Source organism: Haemaphysalis longicornis, unplaced genomic scaffold, assembly GCF_048455015.1.
Source record: "Haemaphysalis longicornis isolate Haplotype H1 unplaced genomic scaffold, Haemaphysalis longicornis Haplotype H1 scaffold_12, whole genome shotgun sequence".
Classification (NCBI taxonomy): domain Eukaryota; kingdom Metazoa; phylum Arthropoda; class Arachnida; order Ixodida; family Ixodidae; genus Haemaphysalis; species Haemaphysalis longicornis.
Window position 1 is genome coordinate 104,868,486 of NW_027526225.1, and position 25,268 is coordinate 104,893,753.

Consider the following 25,268-nt stretch of genomic DNA (forward strand, 5'->3'; position numbering starts at 1 on the left):
TTTAAAAAAAAGAGAAGAAAAGTTCCTTACCTGCTCGATGAGAGTCCACACGGCGTCTTCAAACCTTTCTGCCGACCCAAATGCTTCCACGAATGAGTCTCGGCAGTCGGGGTCGTAAAAGACAGCCATCTCCACGATGGTTCCGGGAGGATTGAAGTTGTACGCTGACGTGGTGTGCAGGTTGGTTAGTATGGCGGGGAAAAAAGAACCGGGACAAAAATTAGCGGAAAGGGATTTGCGGGGTTACGTTTAGCGGAGGGTCGAACGGAAACTGGGCCACTGCGATAGTTGAGTTACAGGAGTGGTTAGTGCGTACAAGGCCCGAGGAACTGCGGAGTTAAAGGGACCCTGCTACACGTTTTTTCGACTCCTTTATTATTTTAATTGCTTTCAGAAGGTAATCAACCAACACACTCGGTACTTAGAATAAGGGGTCGCAGAGTACCTCAGCCAAGGATTATGGCTTCATGCCCATCAGATAACTTGATTTTGATTGATTGTAGGGTATAACGCGCCGACACAACGGAGGCGATGAGGCATGCCATAGTGGAGGGTTCCGGGTTAATTTGCACCACGTGGGGATCTTTAACGTGCGCTTCTACTTTTCGCCTCCATCAGAAAAGCGGCCACCGTGTGTGGGAATTGAACCCGCGTCCTCGTGCTCAGCAGCACAACGCTTTAGCCACTGAGCCACCGCGGCGGGTCCGTCAGATAACTTAGAAACTTGCTCAAAAATTTTTTCCCTCTTTCATGGTCTTGGCGCGCTTCGACCGTTCGAATTGCGTCATTACAGTGGTGTAGCAGCCAATGGCCGGCTTTCTTTTTGTTGCTGCTATAAACGCATTCGATCTCCATTAAAAAAAAAGTGTCGAAAAGCAAAGGAGAAACGGAAGGCCAATCTGCTGGGATGAGCACATCACGCGGTGCCGCTACGGGTTGGGGATAACTACAGCTTTCGCAGTGCTTTCAGACGCGAAGAAAAAAGGGAAAGCGTTTATCAGCAGTGGTGCAGAGCCCGTTGGGTGGTGCAGAGTGGTGCAGAGACAAGACACCTTACACCCCCCTTTAGAATGACCAAAGTTCATGTCGCGCGATATCGTGATATATCCGTCTTCGCAGTTTGGTCTATAGCATACCGGCACTCACCTACGGGGTAGAAACTTTGAGGCTCACTAAGAGGGTTCAACTTTAATTGAGGACGACTAAGAGAGCAATGGAACGGAACACGATAGGTGTAACATTAAGGGACAAGAAGAGAGCGGAGTGGGTCAGGCAACAAGCGCGTGTTAACGACACATTAGTAGAAATTAAGAAGGAATGGGGGCGGGCAGGAAACGTAATGTGATGGCAAGATAACCATTGGTCATTAAGGGTGACAAAGTGGATCCCTGGAGAAGGCAATCGTGGCAGGGGGCGGCAGAAAGTTAGATGGGCAGATCAGGCCAAGAAGTTTGCGGGGATAGAAAGGTCGGAGTTAGCACAGAACCGGGATAATTGGAGATTAATGGGAGAGGCCTTTCCCCTGCAGTAGGCACAGATAGGCTGGTGATGATAATGGTGATGATTACCTGTTTCCGTCATGCCCTTTCTTTCTTCCGTGATCTCAAACTACTACGGCTACGTCCCCGCCTCTCCCTCGCTGCTTATACACGGGGATAACGGTACTCGTGTGTGCGGGTATTGGTATTCACTTGTGGCATATCCTGCCTCTCATTTCGTTTTCAGGTTGTTGTAGAAACGCTCCACGCTAGAGAGAGCGGAGACCGAATAAACGGGGCGTAGTGACCTCTTTAATCGATAATGTTGGCACCTGGATATCTACGAGCGACGCATAGGTTTGGAATGGAAAGGCATACGCAAGCTCGAAAAAAAAAAAACGGTTAGGGTTTGTGTTGGTGGAATCCGTTCGTGAGAACACTAGAACAGGATCCAGATATACCTCTTCTGATAGGGAGGAAGGAATGAGCGCACCAATAGAAATAATGTCATTTTTACGTGCAGAGATAAAACTGGGGAAGCTTTCACTAAGTCACGCAAGGCTTGAACTGTAGCGAAGCTGCATGGTTTCTTTCTGTGCCCGCGGCTACACGTGCTGGGTCGGATCACCGTCGACGCTATCGTTCTCGATTAGCGGCATGGGGCGCCTTTTTGGTGCGCGGCTTCTTCCTCGGGCGTATGTACTTTCCGCGGCCGCTCCATGTCGAGAACTGGCGCGCCACCACCACCGCGCGGGCTCTTCTACGGAACGCAGGGCATGCGTGGTAACGCTTGACGACAGCTGAGGCGCAGCGGCGGCACGTAGGTGCGCGACGCATGCGCGGCGTTCCTGGAGTCGCGTCGAGGTTCCGCGAAGCAGGGGCGGTATTCTCGAGTTTTGTCCCTTTTGCGTCCCTTTCAAAAGTGTCCCTTTTGGCGAGGCCTGATTGGCTAAAAGCAAACAACCGGAAGTGACGTAACGCAAGCGCAACAAGCCTACTGCCAACGCCCACTGTTTAACCGGAAGTACGTCACGACGAAAGGGACTCAAAATGGACGTTTTCAAAAGGGACAGTTACGAGAATACCGCCCCAGGTGTTGCGCCAGGTGTGTGGCTGTGGGTTGCTAGGTAACGCAAGGCGCTCCTAGGGGTTTTCGCGTTACGTGCAACGTATTACAGCCAGTTAAAACTGCTCTGCTGCTAAAAATGAAGTTATGCCGAAGCATTGAAACAAAAAAACCTGGACAGGTGGCACCTTCTTTTAACACGAAAGTGTTTTATGCCGGGGTCCACCAAGGTCACCCTGACGTCATATTCGTCAAGGAAATAACATCACCAGAAAACTTCAGTGGACGCGGCGGCGCCAGGATTCGAACCACGAACTCTTCCCCGCAACGGGAGGTACGAACTGCGCTTTCGACTGTGCTGTGAACTGACGCGTGACTTGGACGACAAACGGGCTTTATAGCCTTCCTTTCGGATGGTGCTGCCACCTAGGAGAGGCGAAGCAAGGGGTGCATCATGACACTAATTAGCGCCGATAGTTGGCGCCTCGATGCTAGGGCCTTAAGCGGCTACGTGTACGGATACGCGCAGCGTAAGATGCGTAGAAGCCGACTTGCGGATGTCGCGCTCGTGGCGCGGTCCGCTGCTCCTTCCGCTGCAGCGGACCGTGTGTTCACCAAACGATTCACTGACAACCCTTTTGGTTTCGTTCGCACGGACGGTCTGCGAGTGCCTGTGGTTTTAGTAGGATTTACGCAATGCTCCGGCGCGTGCAATCCAGTGTCTCACGTTGATGCGTCTGACGGTGTCATACCAACGAAATATAAATTGCGACGTGCAAGTTCATATCTGTGCACAATAAACATGCAATTACTCTTGTGAATGTATTATTCACTTTTGTGTTTTACCGGTTCCTATGGAAGAGGGAACAACCAAATTTAAAAAAAAATGTCGTTTCAAATCGCGCGCCATCAGCCGCAAAAGGTTCGCACAACATCCGACAGATGGCGGCGAGTGTACTGGCCAGTAGGAAGACGCAGTGAAACATCCCCCTCGCGAGGGGCACGATCGAATGCAGAGCATTTCCGGGGGCGCACGACGTTAAGTAGTTTGCGTTACGTTAATGTTGTTGCACTTGTGGCAACTGCTGACGAGAGAGCGCTCGTCAGCAGTAATTTGAATGAGTCAACGATATAAGGCGCGTTAGTAGCGTCCCATTCTGTGTCGGCTTTGTGGCGCAGTGGGTAGAGCACCATGTACATTGCGTTCCGCCCGCAGGGTCGAGGGATCGAAACCTGGCGCCGGATAGTATTTCTTTTTTATATAGTAGGGACAACGACGGTGCGGACTACGGACGTCAACGCGGGTGACGTCGTGAGTTACTGAAATGCTCTGCATTTAAAATCGCAAACCGTTTCCCATCATACGTCTTTCAGTTGCGGGTATATTTACAACAGGAGCATTACCTTTTTCAACTTCAGCGTCGGACATTTGTTCCGGCGGACGGGGAGTTGTCGTGACGATCGTCGGGGATGAACTGCTCGCTGTTTCGTCGCGCTTAAATGCAAGTGTGGTTTTTGTTCGATCCTTGCTTGCGTTGCGGAAGCGCTCTATCATAGCGCTTATTGTTTCGTCAACTACGGGAATGCGCTGGGCCGTCGCTTCCTTGGCTGGAGGATTGCCGCCGGACGCTTTCTCGCTAGTCGCTCCGCCCTGGGCGAAGCTCTTGAGTGCAGCTTTGTCGACCCGTTTCTTGGATGCGTGCGGTGGTAGTGTTTGAGAGCCCTCGACGTCTGTTCCCTCTCCCGTAGATTCAATCGGAAGTTCAGCTCCAGGCGTAGTAGCTCGGTCTAAGCTAGGCGTGGGGCTGAGTTTTTGGCTTGGCTTAACTAAAGGCTTGGCTTGGTTGGGATTATCTTTCGGCTTTGCCGGACGCTTTGGTTTGTTAGTAACCTTTTTCTTCGTTTCAAAGTTAATGTTTGTCCACCATTCGTGGTGCTCTTTGGGCTTGTCTGGCGACACTGACCAAAACACTGGTGTTGGTTTTAGTGTAGCCGCAGGAGTGACAAACTGGGGAAAGGGATCGTCAAAGTCGTTGGCCGTGGGCTTAGGGAAGCGATTAGCTGGATGTTTCGGCTTAGGCTTCTTTGGATGCTTGATGACATGGTTCGCACCATGATGGACTTCGTGCTTCATCACCAAGGTGTCATGAATGTTTGACCCTTGTTTAAATTTTTTACGCTTTATGACCGTCTTTTTTTTCTCGGGCTTCGTTTCAAATTGACTCTTTTTCCACCACTCCTTGTAAGTTTTCTTAGTTTTCAGAGTGTCTAAGAGATGCGTGAAGACTCCTGACCAACGTAGTCTGTCGAATGTTCGTGAAGGCCATTCCGTGCTATCGGGGTTCGCTTGCGGCTTCTTTCCTCCTGCATAAAATTGAAATTAAGAATTATAAAAAAAAACACAGCAAGCATTGTTTGTTTGTTTGTTTTTTGCAAGTTAGGACCGTTCGTTGTCGAACCAACTGCACTCAAGCCGACGACGTAGCATAAACGACCCGACAAGGTACACGCGAGCAACCATTTTTTAAAGACGATAGTCTTTCTTGGGCTACTTAAACCCAGAAACTTTGGTCTGTCTGTATGTCTGTCTGTCTGTCTGTCTGTCCGTCTGTCTGTCTGTAACTCGATTCAGCCACCCGGCCAAAGTAAAATTAACATTGCGCAATAGTCTTATATACTCACAGCCAAATGTAAACGTCTAAGCCCGGTTTATATGTTCATACTTGTAAACTTTGTTGAACAAGAACAAGACATTTCGCAAATATAAGACAGGAAATTAGTACACAAAGGATATTTACAGTGTTCCTTTATTAAAAAAATTCATGGATGCTTGGTTTTTCGATAGAAAATGATATTCTATATCTACTGCAGAAAACCGCTGCCTAATGGCGGCATATGAAAAATCACGCGGCAACAGCAACGAAAGGTTCCACTAGCTAGGTTCCACGTTCTGCTTGGAACGCACGTGGAGCACGGCCACGCGGTTCTATAAACCTTGTAGTCGGCCGCCTCCATTCACGCGCGTCTCCGCCGTACTGCAGCGCTGGCATCGAGGAACCCGGCCTGTAGCAGTGGAACACGGTAAATTCAAATCGCCTTGCGCAAACCTTTAGTGTGTTTACCTTGGAATGAGCGCGACGGAACAGGAACAGCATGAGAGGTTAGCGGGAAAAGGAAGGGAGGCATTTACTTGGCAAATGTCTACAAAGACTATCGTCTTTTGACGACATTTGCAACGAAAGGAGCAGATACGGGGCCATTTTTTGAATGACTGTCGTTTCCAATAAAATTATTACGTCCAAGTGTTAAAATTCCCGCATACTTTTTTTCGTGAGCGAAGATTTAACATATATTCCTCCAAACTGAGGGCGCCTACGCAACAGCTTCAGATTTCACATACAAAGAACGACCAAAGAAATATTTTTTCATAAAATCGAGACCTACTGATCACCCCAAGGAGCGGAATCCCACCGGGAAGCTTTTTTTGCACAGGAATAATTGGAACATGTAATGTACTTAGTGTTCCTTGTCAAACTCATAAGTAGTAATGCCGAACATGAAGCTCCGCATAGCAGCCCATATACATATATATATATATATATATATATATATATATATATATATATATATATATATATATATATATAGCGAATCAGAAAATGGGAAATGAGGGGCTCCGTGAAATAAGACAGAAAATAAGGGTTGGCAGTCAAGAAAACCTAGGAAAGCAAAGGGGAGGTTGTGGTGGGTCATAGAAAGAGATGAAGCATTTTTTTAGTCGAAAAGAAAGTGGTGAAAAAATGCCCACTGGGTGGGATCCGAACCCACGACCTCCAGAATACCGGTCTGGTGCGATAACCACTACGCTACCGGCGGGGCTGTTTCCTCAGCACTTTCTCGGGTATTTATGTTAAGGTATTTTTGTTTCCTGCACTTGGGGGTGGTAGCCAGCGCCACTCGGACTACTCGGGGTGAAGGGGACCTTCTTTTTAACCCCCGGGCCGTGATTCGAGTGTCTACGACATGTCGAGAGTGGTCGACCAGCGTTGAACCCTCTTAAGCTCCCTTTGGCACCAAGACTGCCAGAACAGAGGCCCTCGCTAAGCATGTAGCGAATCAGAAAATGGGAAATGAGGGGCTCCGTGAAATAAGACAGAAAATAAGGGTTGGCAGTCAAGAAAACCTCGGAAAGCAAAGGGGAGGTTGTGGTGGGTCATAGAAAGAGATGAAGCATTTTTTTAGTCGAAAAGAAAGTGGTGAAAAAATGCCCGCTGGGTGGGTGGGAACTGCGGCGGCTAGTTTTCCTGTTCAGTTGGGCTTGAACGACGTCGCATCGGCGATAGTGAGCGGCGACGTGGGGAGCTTGAACGGCGGCTATCGGCGTCACGACGGCTAAAATCGTTGTAACCGGAGGCAGGTAACGGCGACCTGGGTGGCACGTCTGTCATTAGCTGCGGAGAACCGTGGGGAGAGCAAAAGCCAAAAGTGTGGTTTCCAACGTCATCATTCATCGCGGGCACGCGGCGGCGGTAGTAACGGGCCACATGGCCTGGAAGTCGGCAGGCGAAACAGATGGGGCGATTATCAGCCGTGCGCCACGGATTCACCTGTGGCCGATTCCTGTGTACCGCAGAGCGTGGCGGGGTTGGTGGCATGGCCCGAAAAGACGTCCCAGCTGGCTGTACCGGTCTCCCCATAGCTTCGGTATACGTGAGGGGTGCATAATGTAGAGTGGGTGGCAGTGCCTCAGCCACCTGTTCCTTGATCATGTGGCGAAGCGCTGGAAGCGTCGGCGAGACAACGGAAGGAGTCACTTCGGTAGGCTGCGGAGGCACTCCGTATCGTGGAGATGGGCCAGGAACAGACGGTGGCATCGTTGATCCAGGCTCCAGGGTAAGAAGGGACACTTGCCGAGCGACTTCTTCGCGAACAAACTGTTGAAGCTGCCGCATGAAGGACGCATCGGCCCCCGGCTCTGTAAAGCTCGACAGCGGCTCTCCCTGGGCAGAAGAGTTCCGGGTAAGCGCCCTCTGTCTGCGGAGTTCTTCGTAGCTTCGGCAGTGGGTGATGATGTCAGCAACGGTTCGCAGATCTTTCGCTAACAGCATCTGGAAAGCATCATCATCGATTCCTTTCATCAGGTGCTTAATTTTCTCTGCTTCCGCCATAGCTGAATGAACACGGTTGCAGAGGTCCACAACATCCTCGATATAACTTGTGAAGGTCTCTCCAGCACGCTGTGCTCGTGTGCGGAGACGCTGCTCAGCAAGAAGCTTCCGCACGGCGGGACGGCCGAAGACCTCGACAATACGATTTTTGAACTCAGCCCAGGTAGCCATGGTGGCGGCGTTGTTGTGGAACCACTTCTTGGCTAGGTGGTCCAAATGAAACACAACGTCATTAAGCTTCATGCGATCGTCCCATCTGTTGTGCGCGCTTACTCGTTCGTACTGCGACAACCACTCCTCGACGTCGTTGTCATCCGTTCCATCGAAGTTAGGGGGGTCGTGCTGGCGAAGCACACCCGAACACATGATGGGCTGCGGTGCCATGTCCCGGTTGGTGTTCAGCTGCATCACGGGCTGTAGCCGCCTCCGCCTGCTTCGTAACTCCAGGATGTGGTATCGGAGTCTTGCGATGCGAAGGTAGAGTCACGCTGGGAACGAACCCGCACACTCCACCAAACTGAAGCGTGGTTTATTGGACCACTAACGAGCAGTTAGAGCTGCGGAGAAGCCGAGGTTCTTCGTGCCAAGCAAGCTGTGTCCGACGCGATACTCGATCGGCCCGTGCGCCAAGCGATACTTCTGCCTTCTCGTCGTCGGGCGTGCACCAAGCCGAATATCCCCAACGGGGAATTGTCCTTGCACGAGCGCCTCTGATGATTACATATATATATATATATATATATATATATATATATATATATATATATATATATATATATATATATATATATATATATACACCCAGGTAGCACAGGACTGTTCGGCCTAAAACAGGCCGGTGTACTTTGGCCGGTGATTTTCTGTCCGGCGGTTTTCCGGCAGCCATGTTCGGCCCATGTCCAAATGTGGGCCTTTTGGCCGTATACGGCCGTACTCCCATGGCTGTCCAACGGCCAGTGTCCGTCGGCCAGTCGACCGGCTTACGGTCATACGGCCAGATTCCAGCCGTAGGGCTCCGGCCATTCCAAAGCCACCCGTGTACGGCCGAAGTACGTCCGCCGGAGGACAGCCGAGATGCGGTCGTCGGACTCCAGCCGGACTACAGCTACCGCAAATACGGCCGTGCTACGGGCATTGGAGTTGGGCCACAGTACGTTAGCTGTACTGAGGCCGGTCACTGCATGTCGCGCAAGCAGATGACTCATTCGCGCAGTGCAGAAGCAGCACAAACCCAGCATTTCGGGTCCAATGCTGCCACATCAAAGTGAGCTCGCGCGCAACCACCAGCCGTCAAGCTTTCAGCCAAGCCTTGCTTAATTACAAGCCTCAGTTGGCAGCAAAATTCATTTATTAAACAGTGCTCACAAATTGTCGTTCCTTTAATTGCTGTGCCTCATTTACTGCCGAACACGGAAAATATTCAGTTCTTTGTAGAGCTTGAATAGATGTATTGTCCATGTCCTGATATCTTCTGTGGGGCGGCTTACCTGTAATAAACGGGGAAAGAGGAGGGGGGGGGGGGAAGCGGCGGAGGGCGCATACTTTAGTGGGTTGAATTTCAGAGAGATAATTTGGGCCGCTTTTAGCCAATTTCTTTTAGGGCAATATTCCGGAACACTTTCATGCTATGACTACATAAACTATTTTTATAACAGTTGCTTGACCAATTTTGATGTATATAAAACCGGCGTTAATGCCTTTACGAAGCGTTTTGGTTCTCAACAAAACACTCAGGAGCATTTAATATAACTCCTTCACAAAAAAGTATATCCAGTTTTTGCCCATTTTTCTTGCAAAGACATTTTCTACTCGATCAACTTTTTTGATGATCTTGCGCAGGGCTGATCCTAAGAAGTAGCGAACAGGTACTTTCATTTTCAATCTATTTTAATGTTGTTTTCATGAGTATACGTCCACACCACTTAATAGTCCAAAAGAGCTTAATTTTCTTCTAATGTCATACTACGTTCAAAAAATTCTAGACGCGTCGCGAATGACGCCATGCTTCAGGTGGCTGCAGTTGTATCCCTTTGTGTTACCGCAAGGAAAGGCGTAAAATTAGAGTTACATAATTTGTTTCAAACCAATAACATAGCAATGGTAGCATGCATACAGGAAACCTTGCATACTGCAACGAATAGGACAATAAATATTTTATTGGTGAAGGTTGAATGCGTAGGGTTCTCAACCCGTCGGAGGCAAACTTGCGCCTCTGGAAGTTTATTTATTTATTTATTTATTTATTTATTTATTTATTTATTTATTTATTTATTTATTTATTTATTGATTTGTTTATTTATTTGTTTATTTATTTATTTATTTGATGCGTGCTTGCCTTTGCATGCATTACAGAAGGGAGATACATAACACTAAGCATTAAACATGAGACAAAATAACAAAATAATTCTACAAAGCGCGCTGAAAATCGTCAATATAAACAGTTAATGCAATCATACGTCGAAGATAATTACACTGCAGTACTGATGTAAAATAAAATGAATCGCGCGAGGCGTTACCTTTAAAGGAAAGTTAATAATTTGCTTTAAGCTAGCGGTCCCACTTTGCGATATGTAGAATGGAGCTTGGACATACTTCTCCCCTTCTACAACAGTTTTCGAATGATAGATATTACGAAAAAAGTTCAACCTGTGGTTTCGTCTGTGATCTTTCACGTCCTGCCATTTCAGTTTACTTTTACTTTCTCTCATGCTAAGTTGAGCGTGCCAATTACCTAATACGAATCACACTGACATATTCTGTATGTTTTCGAGCGTATCAACGAGCTCTTTGGTGTAGGGATCCACGAAAACACATGCGTACTCCAAGATTGAGCGCACATGAGTGAAATACGGTTGTTCTTTTCAGTTAGATGGAGGTTCACTGAAATTTCGTCTCAGAAAGCCACAAACATACGCAGCCGTAACTTTTATGGTGTGAAACTGCCTATTTAACCTCTAACCACTCCCTAAATAAACTCCTAGGTATTAATATTCCTCGGCCGTTGTCACAGCAGCATAATTTACGGTATACGTATCCAATTGGAATGAAGGTCTTCTTGTAAAGGTGCCGTTAACACACTGTTTAACATCCAAAAACTTTTCTGAATCAGCACACCAGGATGTTATTAAATTCGAATAAAGCTGCAGGTATACGGAATCACGTTCATTCGCTATAGTCCGGTTAACTACACAGTAATTTTGAAAAAAGCTATAGGGCCAATAGTAATAACAATGCAAAAACCGATTCATTCAGTTCATAGGATGAAATGTACTACGCAGAAGGTGATATGCAACACCATCATTTGCTTTTTTGCAGTCCAAGAATATACAGTCAACCACTTTGCTTTAAGCTTATCTATTGCAAGAGCCAAATCGTGCGTGAACTCAACAATCAGCGTTGAGCAAGAAAATCCTGACAAAATCCGTGTTTGCTAGGTTTCTGGCGATTATGTTTACCCAACTGAGTCATATCCTAAGAGTAGCTAGGCTCACCTTCAAACATCGGAGCTAAATTAACAGCTAGGCTTCATCAGTGACAAGGCTCTGTTGTTATCGCAAATTTAAAATAATTTTTTTTCTGAATAGGCAGTCGTAAAATCCCCTGAAGTAACATAGTGCAGGGCATGAAGTTGATCCTACCAATGCACGAGCGAGTCTCTTCTACGTTTATCACCAACAACTTAGTGCAACATTGCTTGTCGCAGTTTAATTGTAAGCAGAATAACTTGCACTTTTGCTCGCACTTGCCTTTGTTTGGTGGGGAGTCCTTGACATGGTGGCGGTTTAGCTCCTGCGTGGTGGCCGCTTGCTCGACGCCCTTGAAGGCCAGTTATTTTGGTGAACCATCTCCATCTCGGATCGGACATCTCTGGCGGGTCGATGTCTCCAATGCTCTCCATTTCTTGAGCGGGCGAATAGCCTCGAGCTGATGCGTCGACGAAGCCGGCGGCAGAGGCGTGGTAGCGGCGATGACTGGCGAGGCTTAGCTCACCCATCGGTGTGGCACAGTCTTCTTGTGGCAATAAATGACATTTCGATGGCCTAAAAGGTTCCCTGCTAATGTCCAGTGAGTCCTTGCACCTTGCCCGTTCACCGAGAACACTCATTACTGTTTGACAAACGATGTTCGTTCATTTAAAACGTAGAAACACGGAGCGAGTGAAAAACGCGTCCCCGTCGTTCGGCTTCCTAACGGCTTTTTCTCCCCCCAGGAAAAAACCGGTCGGTCTCCTTCCAACACGTCTGTGCATGAATTCTCGGCGCCCAGGCGCGAGCCGTTGTTCGGCTGTATGCCGTTTGCCGAAAAAATGACGTATACGCCTCGAGATTCGCGATCGCTGCGCCGCCTGCCGCCGCTTCGCCGCGGCGTTTGCGGGATTAGCGCTGCGTGGCTGATAGGTGGTCATGCAGTGTTTTGGTTCTCTTTCGCTTCTCTTTGCCTCTCCGCGCTCTAAACAACTTGTTATGGTGACGTCTGTAAGCTAACTGCACGTTTAGGGCACTTAAAAAACAGCTGCGTCTTGGTAGACCGCTCTAACGCCAACAAGAGCTACCCGGGGGCGGTTCTGGGCGCTTCTTGGCCGCTCTTGCAGGCGTCGGCAACGGGAGCAGCATATCACCGCTGTCACCTTCGAACACGTCAGCACAAGTTAATTCTATTTATTGTCGCCTCGTTTAGACCTGATATTGGCACTGAAAGAGGTTGGTTCGTTTTGCAGCGCAGATACAAATGCGGCTTTGCTTCGATATGTACGTCGTAAAAAAATATATTTCGGGGATGTGATAACCCAAAAGCTGACAAAAACTTGTGCCTTTTATGGGAATATAAGCCACGCGAAAATGTTAAGTACACTCAAAGGCTGTGCATTGCCAGATATGTGCCCACTCATGCCTTATAGTAAGAACCAAGGTGTATGTTAATGAAACCACGGGAAAATGAATGGTCTGCACGTCAAAAATAAATAGAATAGTCGTACGGGAATGAAAAAAAAGAAACCGAGTGCAGCTTCTGAAATGCTAAAGACGTTTGTTTGAGCAAGGTAGTATTTACCAGACCAACTAGATGCGAAATTCACTGATATTTCGCTAGACATTGGGGGGGGGGGGGGGCGTTGAGGAGGAGGACGCTCAACTATCGTTGTTTACAAATGCGGAGCGAAATCAACGAATGAACGTTTTAGTAATCACACACAAGCTGCGTGTTCACTTTTAGTTTGTTTTTCGCCTTCAACGAACGGCTGATCACTCGGCGGACGCATTTTTTGAAGAATACAGGGTAGGCAGTTCACAAGCGATACGAGGTGCCGTTGGAAGAGTTGATTGATTGGTTGCAGGGTTTAACGCGCCGACGCAACGGAGACGATGAGGCACGCCGTAGTGGAGGGCTCGGGATTAATTTTGACCACCTGGAGATCCTTAACGTGCGCCGAAATTTCGTACACACGGGCTCGTTAGAAGAGTGTCGTATCTGATAAGGGTCTCTGATTTCGGTTTATGCTAGATTCTGCAGTCTCCCTGGGTCATATGACGATGTTTCGAAGAAGAGTTCGGTCACGGACGCGGATTACTCTATAAGCCCATCTTCGCGCTTCTCGTGGAGGATAAATGTAACAGATGAATCTTTACGAGCGCTCACCGCGGGACAAGACGACACAGCACTAAATTTGTCGTCGTGTGATGACTCCGGAGCGTAATTTTGCATTATCCATCGTACTTCTTTGGTACAATCTTTGTGAAATTTATGCCGCATTGGCTTGTTCATGGTACTGATCGATATCTGATATGTGATATTGGCAGGCGTAACTTGCGTGCTGTCCGGTATGAGTGCTCCGCTGGATTTTGTAAGTGCACAAAGTCGATTTATACCCCTGTCACACGGGCACTTTCAATCGCGATTGAGTCGATCCGGATCGAGCTCAATCCGGATCGGGCACCTGCTACACGGCAGTTTCAATCACGATCGAGCTCGATCCCGCTCGAACTCAATCCTGGTTTCTCAAGCGCGATCGAAGCTTCCAAGCGCGATCGAACGAAAGCGGCGATACTCTCGTCCCCGCTCAGTAATGGCGCAGAATGTGACAACTTCAACTAACGCCACAAATTGTGTCAAATAACTTGACCCAAATAAGCGTAAGGTAATATTTACATAGTTACGTACACCTACGACCGCGCGAAGTTACCAGACGCCGGCCGCAAGTACATGGTTAGCGCCATCTGGCGAACACGAGCGCAACCCGTGCAACTTCTCAATCGCGATTGAAACGTGCCGTGTAGCAGCGGCAGTACGTCGAGCGCGCTCGAAAACTCGATCGCGATTCACTTCAATCGCGATTGAAAGTGCCCGTGTGACAGGGGTATTACATCATTGTGTGTATGGCCGCAACATGACCATCGGAGGAAACACTGCTTCCGGAGACACTACCACTAAATTTCAGGGCAGCGGAATTGCAATCAGCTACATGCAAATGATGGCTTCGGGACGCCGGCCCATGACACACGACCGGCGCTCATATAGATCTCACTATGATCGCGTCATAAACGTTTATACTCTGGTGAACACACCACGCTTGCAAACAGAGTGCCTGCTCCACGTTATTCGGTATTTCGAACGCGGACAAACGGTGAATCGCTGTCTTGAACGAGCCCCAAAAGCAACGGCGACAGGGGGAGCGGGCCGGGGACTCCCGCGCCTGCTTTCGAAACGGGCCGCTAGGGGGATTTCAGTGGCGCCCCTACAGGCCGCGCTCGAGGCGTATAACCAGATACCTTACGTAGGCCGGTCTCCTCTTGAACACCGGTTGCCAAATATTCTGTGGCCATTCGCTTGCCGTAATTCGGCCGAGGACAGCTAACCGAATGAAAAACGTATATTCTGGCGCCGTACGTCCGCCGGACGCGCGGTTCACCGTTGAAACAACGAATGCACGGCAGCCGCGCTCCGGCCGGTCTCCTTTCGAACACCAACTACCGCAAGAATACGCATATTCTGTGGCCGGTCGCTTGCCGTGCTTCGGCCGATTACCGCTTCCCGAAGAAAAATCGGATGCCCTAAGGCCGTACTTCGGCCGTTCTCTTTCTCAACATCGGCAGCCGTAAGAGAACTGAATATCTGGCAGCCGGTTAGCTGCCGTTGTGCGTCCGGACACGGGCGGACGGAAAAATGCCGAAGCGCTGGTTGCCGAATGTTGGCCGTTCAACGCATGATCGGTGGCTGCCAGAACCTGGATGCTGGCCGGACATGCCAGAAAGCGGCCTTAGACGGGCCGGTCTTGGGGCACACTTTCTGTGCCGCCTGGGTATATATATATATATACATATATATACATATATATATATACATATATATATACATATATACATATATACATATATACATATACATATATATATACATATATACATATACATATTTATATACATATATACATATACATATTTATATACATATATACATATACATATTTATATACATATATACATATACATATTTATATACATATATACATATACATATATATATACATATATACATATACATATATATATACATATATACATATACATATATATATACATATATACATATACATATATATATACATATATACATATACATATATATATACATATATACATATACATATATATATACATATATACATATACATATACATATACATATACATATACATATATATATACATATACATATATATATACATATACATATATATATACATATACATATATATATACATATACATATATATATACATATACATATATATATACATATACATATACATATACATATATATATATATATATATATATATATATATATATATATATATATATATTATATATATATATATATATATATATATATATATATATATATATATATATATATATATATATATATATATATATATATATATATATATATATATATATAAGTGACCGGTCTTCATATATTGGTTCCAACTTCTCGGTAGCCACTCTGGAATACTAATGGTCTACCGGTTGTCGATTCCCCGCTACACGCAGCGACACACACAGAAGTACACTGCCTTTATAATTTACCTTGCGACAGTATGGACGAGAAGACCCCAGCGTCGGCGCCATTGTCGTCCGAGTTGTAGCTGAGTCCCTGTAGCACTCCGCTGCTGGAGTACGGTCCGTCGCTGGGCTGGCCATGTGTGGAGGAGGAGGAGGAAACGGGATACTCTTTCAACGGCAGGGTCGGAATGTAGGGCAGCTGGATCACGCCCCGATGATGAGTGGGCCTCCACAGAGGTGGCGCCAGGGCCTTTGGGGGCCGCATCCAGAACGCTGCAGAGGCCGGAGGGGGTTTGAATTACTCAACAACGTATGGGTTCGAGCTAGTTGGTAATGCATGTTACGAATTTCAAGCGCGAAAATGTAGCCAGTGGCGGAACCGGTCAAAGACAAGCGCTAAGAAGGCTACCGCTTGCCTTGTCCCGTTCGTCCACTGTCTACATTTTCGCGCTTCAAATTCGTACTGTGAATTACTCGGAACGGGATAAGAGGTACTTCCCAATCGAACATAAGACCAAGCTTAAAAGAAAAAAGCAAGCCAGGACAAACGAAAAAAAAAACAAAAAAACCCTGCACCCCTGCTTGACGACGACGTTGCTCGAGCACGAAGGTTTCTCGTGAGGGATTTCTTGTTTGTCATTTGAATTGCGACTTTGACGCGCAGACAGTTTGGACTTAGACCCGTCGAGCTTTGAGTTTGACTCGCAAGCAGTTTGGAACTTTGATCGCAGCGGCTTTGACGTTGACCCTTTGCCATTTGATTTGGCATCAAGAAAGCTTTGTGTTCAACTATCGTCGTCGTTGGACGTAGGTGTGCATGATTTTGCTGTCTAAGTTTGCACGTTCATGCACCCATCTGCAAATCCAAACTTCTTGGGCCATGTTGCAATGGCGCGTCGTATAGACGCCGGCTTCGTAATGCGAGGGACCCAGGTTCAATTCAGACCACGATAACCGTTTTTTTACTTCACTCACGTTAATCAACATCATCAGAGGTAGTTTGCTTAACGGAAGTGCGTTTTCGACGTGACCTACACCGTCAGTGCTAAGAGTTAAGAGCTAAGAGTTAAACAGAAAAAAGGAAAAAGAACAGAAATAAGAAAGGAAGAAAGAAACGCGCCGAAATGTACGAAACGGGATATAAAAATTGAAACAAGCTCACACTAACCCGCAAGACTTGATGGTAGCGAAGCTGTACGCAACCTTCACGGCCGTCACGACTGCTTAATTCCACGATTGCAGCCGATTTGCTTCTTCGCTGCCGCAATGACCTTTTCTCCATAATTGTTGCTATAAGTGTGAGCTTCCTTCATTTTTTGGAAGTGATAGTCATTGGACATCACCTTGGAGGGGTGTACGCTATGACGTGACTTTCTCGTTCCGAGCAAGTGTTGCCACGATTACGGCCAACGCTGGAGCTTTTTTTTTTTGTCCAATCTTGTCCAATTTCCCAAGCGGGTATGCTTGGCATGCAAACGTGCGCCGTTGACGCTGGGCGGTCGTCGCGAGGTACGCACACACGAGTGCTGGGCATTTTCTTGGTTTTATTAACTGCCGGTAGGTCGCCGTGAGTACCGTGCTCACATGCGCACGCTCGGCAATATCCTGGTATTTTTTTTACTGCGGACACAAAAAATTACGATTTGCTCAAAAGCTTCGCTCTTGAAAATTGCTTGCGTATTCGGGTGCTCCATCTCAGATGTCGTCGGAAGTCAGTCCTTTGCCGCCCCTGCAACTTGACACACCTGCTTTCTGGCACACCACCGCGTTCATTTAGTTACCGAGGTGGTAAGCGAAAAAAGAGGCCGCGCAAGGAAAAAAAGGGGCGTTCGAAATGCCGCAGAAAGGCTGCAGCCGCGCAAGAAAAAAATGGGGCGTTCGAAATTCCGCAGAAAGGCTCCAGCCGCGCAAGGGAAAAATTACGCGTTCGAAATGTCGCAAAACAGCTCCAGCATACGAAACTGAAGCAAGCACAAAAAGAAGAGAACTCCCACTAGCGCAGTTTCAGGCAGGGGGCGCGCGAGCACTGCGAAGGCGGGAAATTCGAAATGCATTGAGTGGCAGCAGTGAGCGGATAACGGCCGCACAGCCCATTATGGAGTATCACTGCTCTGCACTTCCGGTGGCTTTCACAATGAGTGGAACAGCTTTAATTTTTTTACGAACGGCTTGGTGATATATACATCATCTGCCATAAGAATATAGGTCCCGTCAACCCACACAAAAATTACCGCCGCTAAACTTGGTCAGTTCTTCGTCAATGGTCACTTAACTGACTTCCCTGCGTGCTGCATTGCAACACATTTTTACCTGCTCCAGTTCAGGTATGGGCAGTCTCAACTGGCAGCATTCTCTTGTTTTTCTTGTCTTTTTTTAACGTTTCATGTTTGTCTTCTGACTGCTGTAACCCTAATGTCTGATATTCACCACTCATCAACGTAGTTGCCCCCCATCTGGTGTAGCAAGCCTTGTCCCTAGCAGGGCTGACCTCACCAGTTCACATTAAAGAGCATTCTCTCTCTCTATCTCTCTCTCTCCACCGACTCTCGAGCAGCCCTTCAGCACCTGATGGTGCTGCCTCAAGAGCAGCTTGCTCAAGAAATTAATGACCTGCATACGCGAGCATTAAAGAGTCACCATTTTTTTTCTCGAGTGGCTCCCATTTCATTGCGGTGTGGCTGGCAACGACGAAGCCGGCACAGCTGCTGCTTCCGCGCATAGCAGCTCGATTATTACAGCAGTGCCTTTCACAAGGCACGTAGGAGCGGCTCTTGTTTCCTCGGTTTCCAAGAGCTCTCAGCGTTTGCTTTGGACTGATCCCAATAAACCCTACGTGCCGCTGTGCACAATCGACCCAGACGGCCGATTTCGGATGCCAAGCGGTCTGTGCAAGCGAAATGAAGCTCTCCTGCATCGAATCACGCTAAATGTGGCCTACACTAAGCACTTTCTATTTAAACATTGATAGGCAACACCCCCCCTCCTTTACTCGACCTGTGTAGTTCGTGAGGGCCTGAAGCACGTTTTCTGCGCATGTTTAGACGCGAAAATTTTGGTCTGTATGTCACTTTATTCAACCTCCCGGACAAAACAAAAGCAAGTAAGAAAGAATGCCTAACGCAACTTAACTTAAGAAAGTACACCTTAACGGAAAGTATATACAGTTGAACCTCGTTATAACGAACACTGATATAGGGAAGTATCGGCTATAGCAAACTAAATACAAAGTTTGGTTGGTCACGCTTTATTTCAATGACACTTATTATGTTATAACGAAACTGAAACCGTGAGAGCAGAGTGTGATATCGGATATAACGAAGAAATATTTGACCAGGAGTCTGAGAAGCTGTTTAAAAAAAGCCCCGTCATCCGAAACTGCTGAAGTATAAAAATCCTTTGTTCGTAGCCACTGTGGAAAACTTCATCCTTCTCAGTGATGTGAGTAGCCACCAGACGAAGACCTCATCCTTCATCAAATAAGTAAGGACGCAGGCATGTTTTGTCAAGTAGGCTTTGTTCTGTTGTAATTTCGCGTACTCATGTTCCGGTTCAGTGAGGTTGAAATGCAACAAGGAGAAAGGTAAGGGTTACCTTGTTTGTAGTGGATTCGAGGCCCGAAAAAAATGCATTTTTGTAACAAGTATTTTTGCGCGACCCAGATTTTCGATTTGTTAGAGCCGATCTTTACCTGTAATGTTACAACGAATATCGGGTATAACGAACTAATTTGCTGTCCCGATACTACTCCGATATAACGAGGTTCGACTATAAGCAGGAGCGTTCCAAACCACCAAAACTGCTGCCATGGCTTATGCCCGTTACCATTATTCGGTGCCAAGCAATCCTGGGACACATTAGCGGCAAAATACAAGTACAGTCTTCGTCAAAATTTTGTGGGCCACGGCGACCGCGGCCGGAGCAGGTGCGCGGCCGAGCAGGGGCGCTGCGCTTGCCGCTGTCGACTGGTTGCGCGGCTAACGAGAGCGAGGGGAACTTTCGCTCTTGCTTTTGTAGTGTGTCCGGCGCGACAAGTGCTGCGTGAAGTGTCTGCGCTGAAGCGAAGAGCGCCTTCTCTGAGAAACCGGCCCTCCTGCCCTTATCGAGCCAGCCATACTACGAAAGGAAGCGCCTAAGTTCCCCTCATTCTCTTTAGCCGCGTAACCAGCCGACAGCAGCAAGCGCAGCGCCCCTTCTTGGCCGCACGCCTGTTGCGGCCACGGTCGCCGTGGCCCACAGAATTTTGACAAATACTGTGCATAACCCAGAGCACCAGCTTTTTTTAAATTTTGGATTGCCCTCCAGGTTAGTTTTCACGATAGCAAACGAAAAATAACGCTTAATAGTAATGTCGAGGAGAGGCGAGGTAAAAACAAACACTAAAACGAAAAGTGCCGGCTGGAGTTGCTCGAAACACTCAGAAAACAAATGTCCCAATAGACGGTGAGTGAGCGAAACGAACGCAGGAAAATTGGGTTAAGCAAATCTCCATTGCATTTTGTTAAGAGCAAGAGGAGAACGCAAGGGAGTGAATGTTTCGATGGGGAAAGAGCAGAGGTTATTACGACGCAGGGGCGCGGAGGGTTATCGTCATTGACGAAGTTTGCAACAAATTTGTCCTAAAAAAAACTTAGGAGACACCCCGGTGGCCACCGGCACATTGGAAGAAGTGCGGAGGAAGTCACATGTTTTTTTCGAGTTCATCAGCGGCCGCTGGCAACCGCGTCCTCGCAACCGCGGCGAAGGCCGGCCCACCGAGGCCCTACGTCACTGCGCGGCCCACCCGGTAGCCAATAGACGGCAGGCGGAGACGAAGCAGACGACAGTGGAGCGAGCGGGGTTGGAGAAGGTAGCGTGTGCGCGCAAAACACAAGCAAAAAGGGGCGACCTCCAAACACGGCGTTTCCGGCTTCAATAGCGGTCACGTCAGGACCTCTCCTAAGCTTTCATCTTTCCATTTTTGCAACCAAGCAAGCAGATACGCATTAATATTTGAGTGGGCGTAATCTCAATTTTCGGCGCCGGGAAGAATTGGCGAGGAGAACATCATCTGCTCGTGACACTCTCGGCCACCGCAGACTTCGGCGATGCGCTTTTCGACATAAACATGTCACTTCATTCGTGAGAACGTCGGCGTAACCGGTTAGTGTGTTCATCAACACCAAACGTCTTATTGCACCCGTCACGGCCTCCCGATACTAAGGATGGGGTGAATCGAGCAACCGTCGTGTTTTCGCTGTTCGCGCACAAGCAGATCGCGTTCTAATTAAATTTTTCTCTACGAAGACACGTAGACTGTCCATCATCCGTACACTGTGCCCATACGCTCTCCCTGACTCGTTGGCGATGTCGTTAGACAGACGCAGTCAGGTGAGTATGAGTTACAGTAGACAGCAAAATCTGCGCATCAAAACACCGTTTCTCCATTGAATGTGTTGCAGGCGGTACACTTATCAAGCTGGCAGTAAATATCAAGGCGGGTGCCGGCGATCGAACTACTGCGGTTGCATTTAGGATTTCAATATGATGCTCGACACAGCTGCCCCACTAACGGTCGTGATGCCCCGCAGGGTTTTTGAAACCGCGAATGTTCGTGCCTATACGCCGTAAAGCAAGCGACACAATGTGGGTTGCGCGCACGAATCTTTAACCTGGGCGCTTATGTACGCGGCAATAGCGTCCATCTTTTTTAAACGCAGTAATCGAGCGAATGAGCGGAGCTATATATTTGCCCTGACTTCACTTTAAATTTATCAATGGCTACATATTGGCGAGTTGCAGTAACAAAAAAAAAAGCTAGAACGCATCGAAATTAATGGAAACAGGTGCTACCAGACATTTGTCTATGAGACGAGTCGACGGCAAGGCTGTGATATTGCGACTGAAATGCGCTGACCGAACCTTCACCCGCGGAGCAATTCGAAGTTTTGTTTTTGGCACCAGGTGTTGCAATATTCGTGTTATTGTCCATATTAACAGCGAAGCTGCTTAGCCAATCATAATTTTTCATGCCCACTGCTAAAAATACCAAAAAATTGCCGAGCGCGAGCCCGTGAGCGCGGCTCTCGCGGCGACCGACAGGCAGGTATACCAAGAAAATGCCTAGAGTTCGTGTGTGCTTGCTCGCGACGACCGCCCAGCGTCCCCTGTGCACGTTTGTCAAGCCAACCACAGCCACTTAAGGAGATTGGCCAAGACTGGCAAAAAAAAAAAGAAACTCCAGCTTTCGCCGCGATCGTGGCAACACTTGCTTATAACGAGAAAGACTCCAGCTTTCGTCCTAATTGTGGCAACACTTGCTCGGAACGAGAAAGACACGTCATAGAGTACGCCCCTCCAACGTGATGTCCAATGATTATTATTTCCAAAAAAAAAAAAAAATGAGGGAAGCTCACACTTATACCAACAATGATGGAGTAAAGGTCGCTGCGATAGCGAAGAAGCAAATCGGCTGCAATCGCGGGCTTCAACCTTGGTGATGGTTGTGAATTAAGGTTGCGTACAGCTTCGCTACTTTCAAATCTTGCGCGTTATAGTGAGCTTCCTTCCTTTTTTTGTGGCAAGTTTCATTTCACCTAGTGTTTACGTCACGTGCAGCTTTCGTAAGTCAATTCAATGCTAGGAATGTAGATTAATGAAACAGTTCATTATCAATCAATCAATCAATCAATCAATCAATCAATCAATCAATCAATCAATCAATCAATCAATCAATCAATAATTCAATACAAACGGCCTATCCCCCAAATTTTAAAATGTTCATTAAGGGCCGTTACCGATCCTTAATTCCTAAAAGGACCGCAATGAACATCAGCTTGCCTCTTCCTCGTTTTTTTCCACCCTCATCATTTTGATGTTCAAACTGGTTTCGTTCCACGAGAAGATGGTTGGGCAGATGCACACACCAAATATGCGCAACAAAAACTAGGTGAAGACCTTTAGAATACTAAACACATTAAAAGTCGCTCGTGATTTGCACTTCCGTCCGCTATCAGGGGATCACATACACAATCCTCCCTTCGTACGACACCGGTTGCAACTGTGAATTTCTCGCCCCTACTACGAAAACTCAAGCTTAGATGACTACCGTACACAACGTTGCAAGCTCTTGACATCGCTAAAATTCTACAGCTTCCAACATGAACAATAAATACGTGCCGATCCACCCTGTGGAGGCGGTTGGAAAGCGAAGCTGTAAGCGACACCCACAACGATTACCCATGCGACATCACTTGAATTCACACACGTGGCTCTACAAAGAGTGAAACCAGACAGGTGAAATGCACGTAACCACACCCTTTATTATTTCGAAAAGATATTCTTTGCTAAGGTAAATCAATGCATGATCCAATAACGGTGGTTGGTTGAGTTGCATTGGTGAAGCACATGAGTGGAAGCTCATTTTTTTATAAAATTAAAGAAAGTTCAAACCCGGTGTTAGATGATCTCACTTCTCCTCCGTCTCTGCCGCAGCCGACGGAGGCGACGAGATCGGCGGCAGAGACGGGGGAGAAGTGAGATGCCATGCGTTGGTGTGAGCTTGCTTTAAGTTTTACGAACTCCTAGCACATGCGGAAGGCACACACACGGTTTCTGCACGTTTCGTGGGCGGAGTTCAAAGCGGTGCGAAAGGTCGCGTGATGCTATCACGTGGCGTTCAGCGAGAACGCAAGGGGTAAACCAACAGCAGTGCTCGGTTAGTGTACCGTCTGTCTCCCCCGCCTCCGCATGGGCTCGTAGCTCAATCGGCTAGACAATGGGCTCTCGCTCCGTTTCTCTTTTCGTTCCAAGTTCAGTTCCTGGCGGCGCCAGTAACTTGTCTTATTTGTTCGTGAGCGTTTTCTGTTGACCCCAACGGTCACGACAGAACCCTTGGGGGGTTGCGGTAAAAAGCTTGGCTTTAAAAATCTCCCCGAAACTCTCAAGTGGATATCTTCGTTGTGCTCTGTATTGTTCAATAGTTCTGTACAGTGTTTTTTTAACGAAGCTCGTAATATTTTGTGTATCGTCATCGTAGGTCCCGCGTAAGGCTTCGGCCTTAGGACCTCCGTCTGTATTACAAGCCGCATGTTAATATGTATACATCACTGAATAAAAGTTGGATTGAATTGAAAAAGGCACAACACGCACTGCTGTTCTAACTGAGCCCTCTAAAGTCGGCTCCATTAGTATGCATTTATGCACTGCCAGGGAGACATTTTTTTGGAAACAGTATAACAGGTTTTATATGAAAATATTAATGACATATGGCCTTTTTATCAAAAGCATTTTCTTATGTTTTAGCACTGTCACATCGAACGTTAAGAAAAGATGGACTATGTTTTCTTTTCGTGTCCACATAGAAAGGCTACGCATGAAATATTCCAGCTTACTGTGAATGTAGTGCTGGCGTTGTCCTCGCACCCCTCCGGCGGGCTTGATGCTTTCGTAGTATATTGTTTCACCTTCATGCGATCAGAGCGAAAAGAGTGAGGCAGGTACGTGTTCTAAATTCAATGTTCTCGGTACTTTTCAGTTGATACAATGCATCATAAAAAATAAAAATGGACAGAGATCCAGCAATCTCTGTGGTTCCGTCGGTCTCAGGAGGCAGCACAAAATCGCACACTCAAGCTTTCGCGGCAGCGTCTTAAAGGGAGCAATAAATATTTCTTTCACAAGCTAGGAATAAACTTAAGCTTGTGCATTTTATAGGCCTACTTAGGTTTAACAGGAAGAAGTCCGTCCTAGCAAGTGCGCATCTTTTGTCCAGGGTTATTCCTGTTTTGTTTCAGCCTTCTATAGGTTGGGTACAAACAACACAGAATTAAGCAAGTAGCAGAATTTCGTCCCAAGTAAGCGTTATTTGTGCACCTCCATTGTATCAAGGCATAGGAGGCAGTGCATCCGTGTGAATATTGGCGACGAAGAAATGGTTCTTTTTGCCATTTATTAGTTGATACACGGCGTCACAGAAGATTAACAGGGGCTTGGATTTCTTTTTCTGGGTTTGCGAGGGGTGAGAATGGGATGGCGGCGAGGGGGGAGAGTCCATTTTGAGAATACTAGGTCCCATTGCACAGCCACTACCTTCTGTCGCTTCTTGAAACTTTGGTACATCTCGGGTTCTCTATAGTATATCTTGCCCTACTCAAATTACGTTCGTCGAGTCAATGCCTCAAACCAGCGATTCGTCTCTCCATCGGTTCTCAGCTAGTTTTCAAATGGCAAACTGGTTTTCTAATGGGCCAGTTGTATGAGACCTGTCTACTTTTATATTATTAGCTTATTTTCTTCGATATCTTCATTCCGTACTTTCATGGCCTCGATTCTTAGGTCGTGAAGGCATCATCATCATCATCATCATAATCATAATGGTGACGACGATAATTATGATAATGATGATGGAAAGCCGGGAAGCATCGCAGATAATTGTCATCAGCATCGCGTCGTTTTCGTGTGGGAATTAGCATCGAAGAACACTACAGTTGCGGTCTTGACGCTAGGTCTGCATTAGACA

At 47.2% G+C, this 25,268-nt stretch overlaps 2 protein-coding genes across 4 annotated transcripts in view; one reads left to right on the forward strand and one right to left on the reverse strand.

Annotated features, from left to right (window-relative positions):
* LOC144163186 (BET1-like protein) overlaps window positions 1-25,268 on the forward strand; it is a 441,394-nt gene that overhangs the window by 359,492 nt on the left and 56,634 nt on the right. The window lies entirely within an intron of this gene.
* The window catches only part of LOC144163184 (uncharacterized), a 105,944-nt gene that overhangs the window by 45,554 nt on the left and 35,122 nt on the right, over window positions 1-25,268 (reverse strand). For 2 of the 3 annotated variants that reach the window (XM_077694014.1, XM_077694013.1), the window contains 4 exons: window positions 24,142-24,213; window positions 15,797-16,045; window positions 3,949-4,908; window positions 31-164 (listed from right to left, as the gene is read on the reverse strand). In XM_077694014.1, coding sequence (XP_077550140.1) covers window positions 31-164; window positions 3,949-4,908; window positions 15,797-16,045; window positions 24,142-24,213 — 1,415 coding nt within the window. The remainder of the gene's footprint in view (window positions 1-30; window positions 165-3,948; window positions 4,909-15,796; window positions 16,046-24,141; window positions 24,214-25,268) is intronic. The other variant, XM_077694015.1, reaches the window with a different exon arrangement.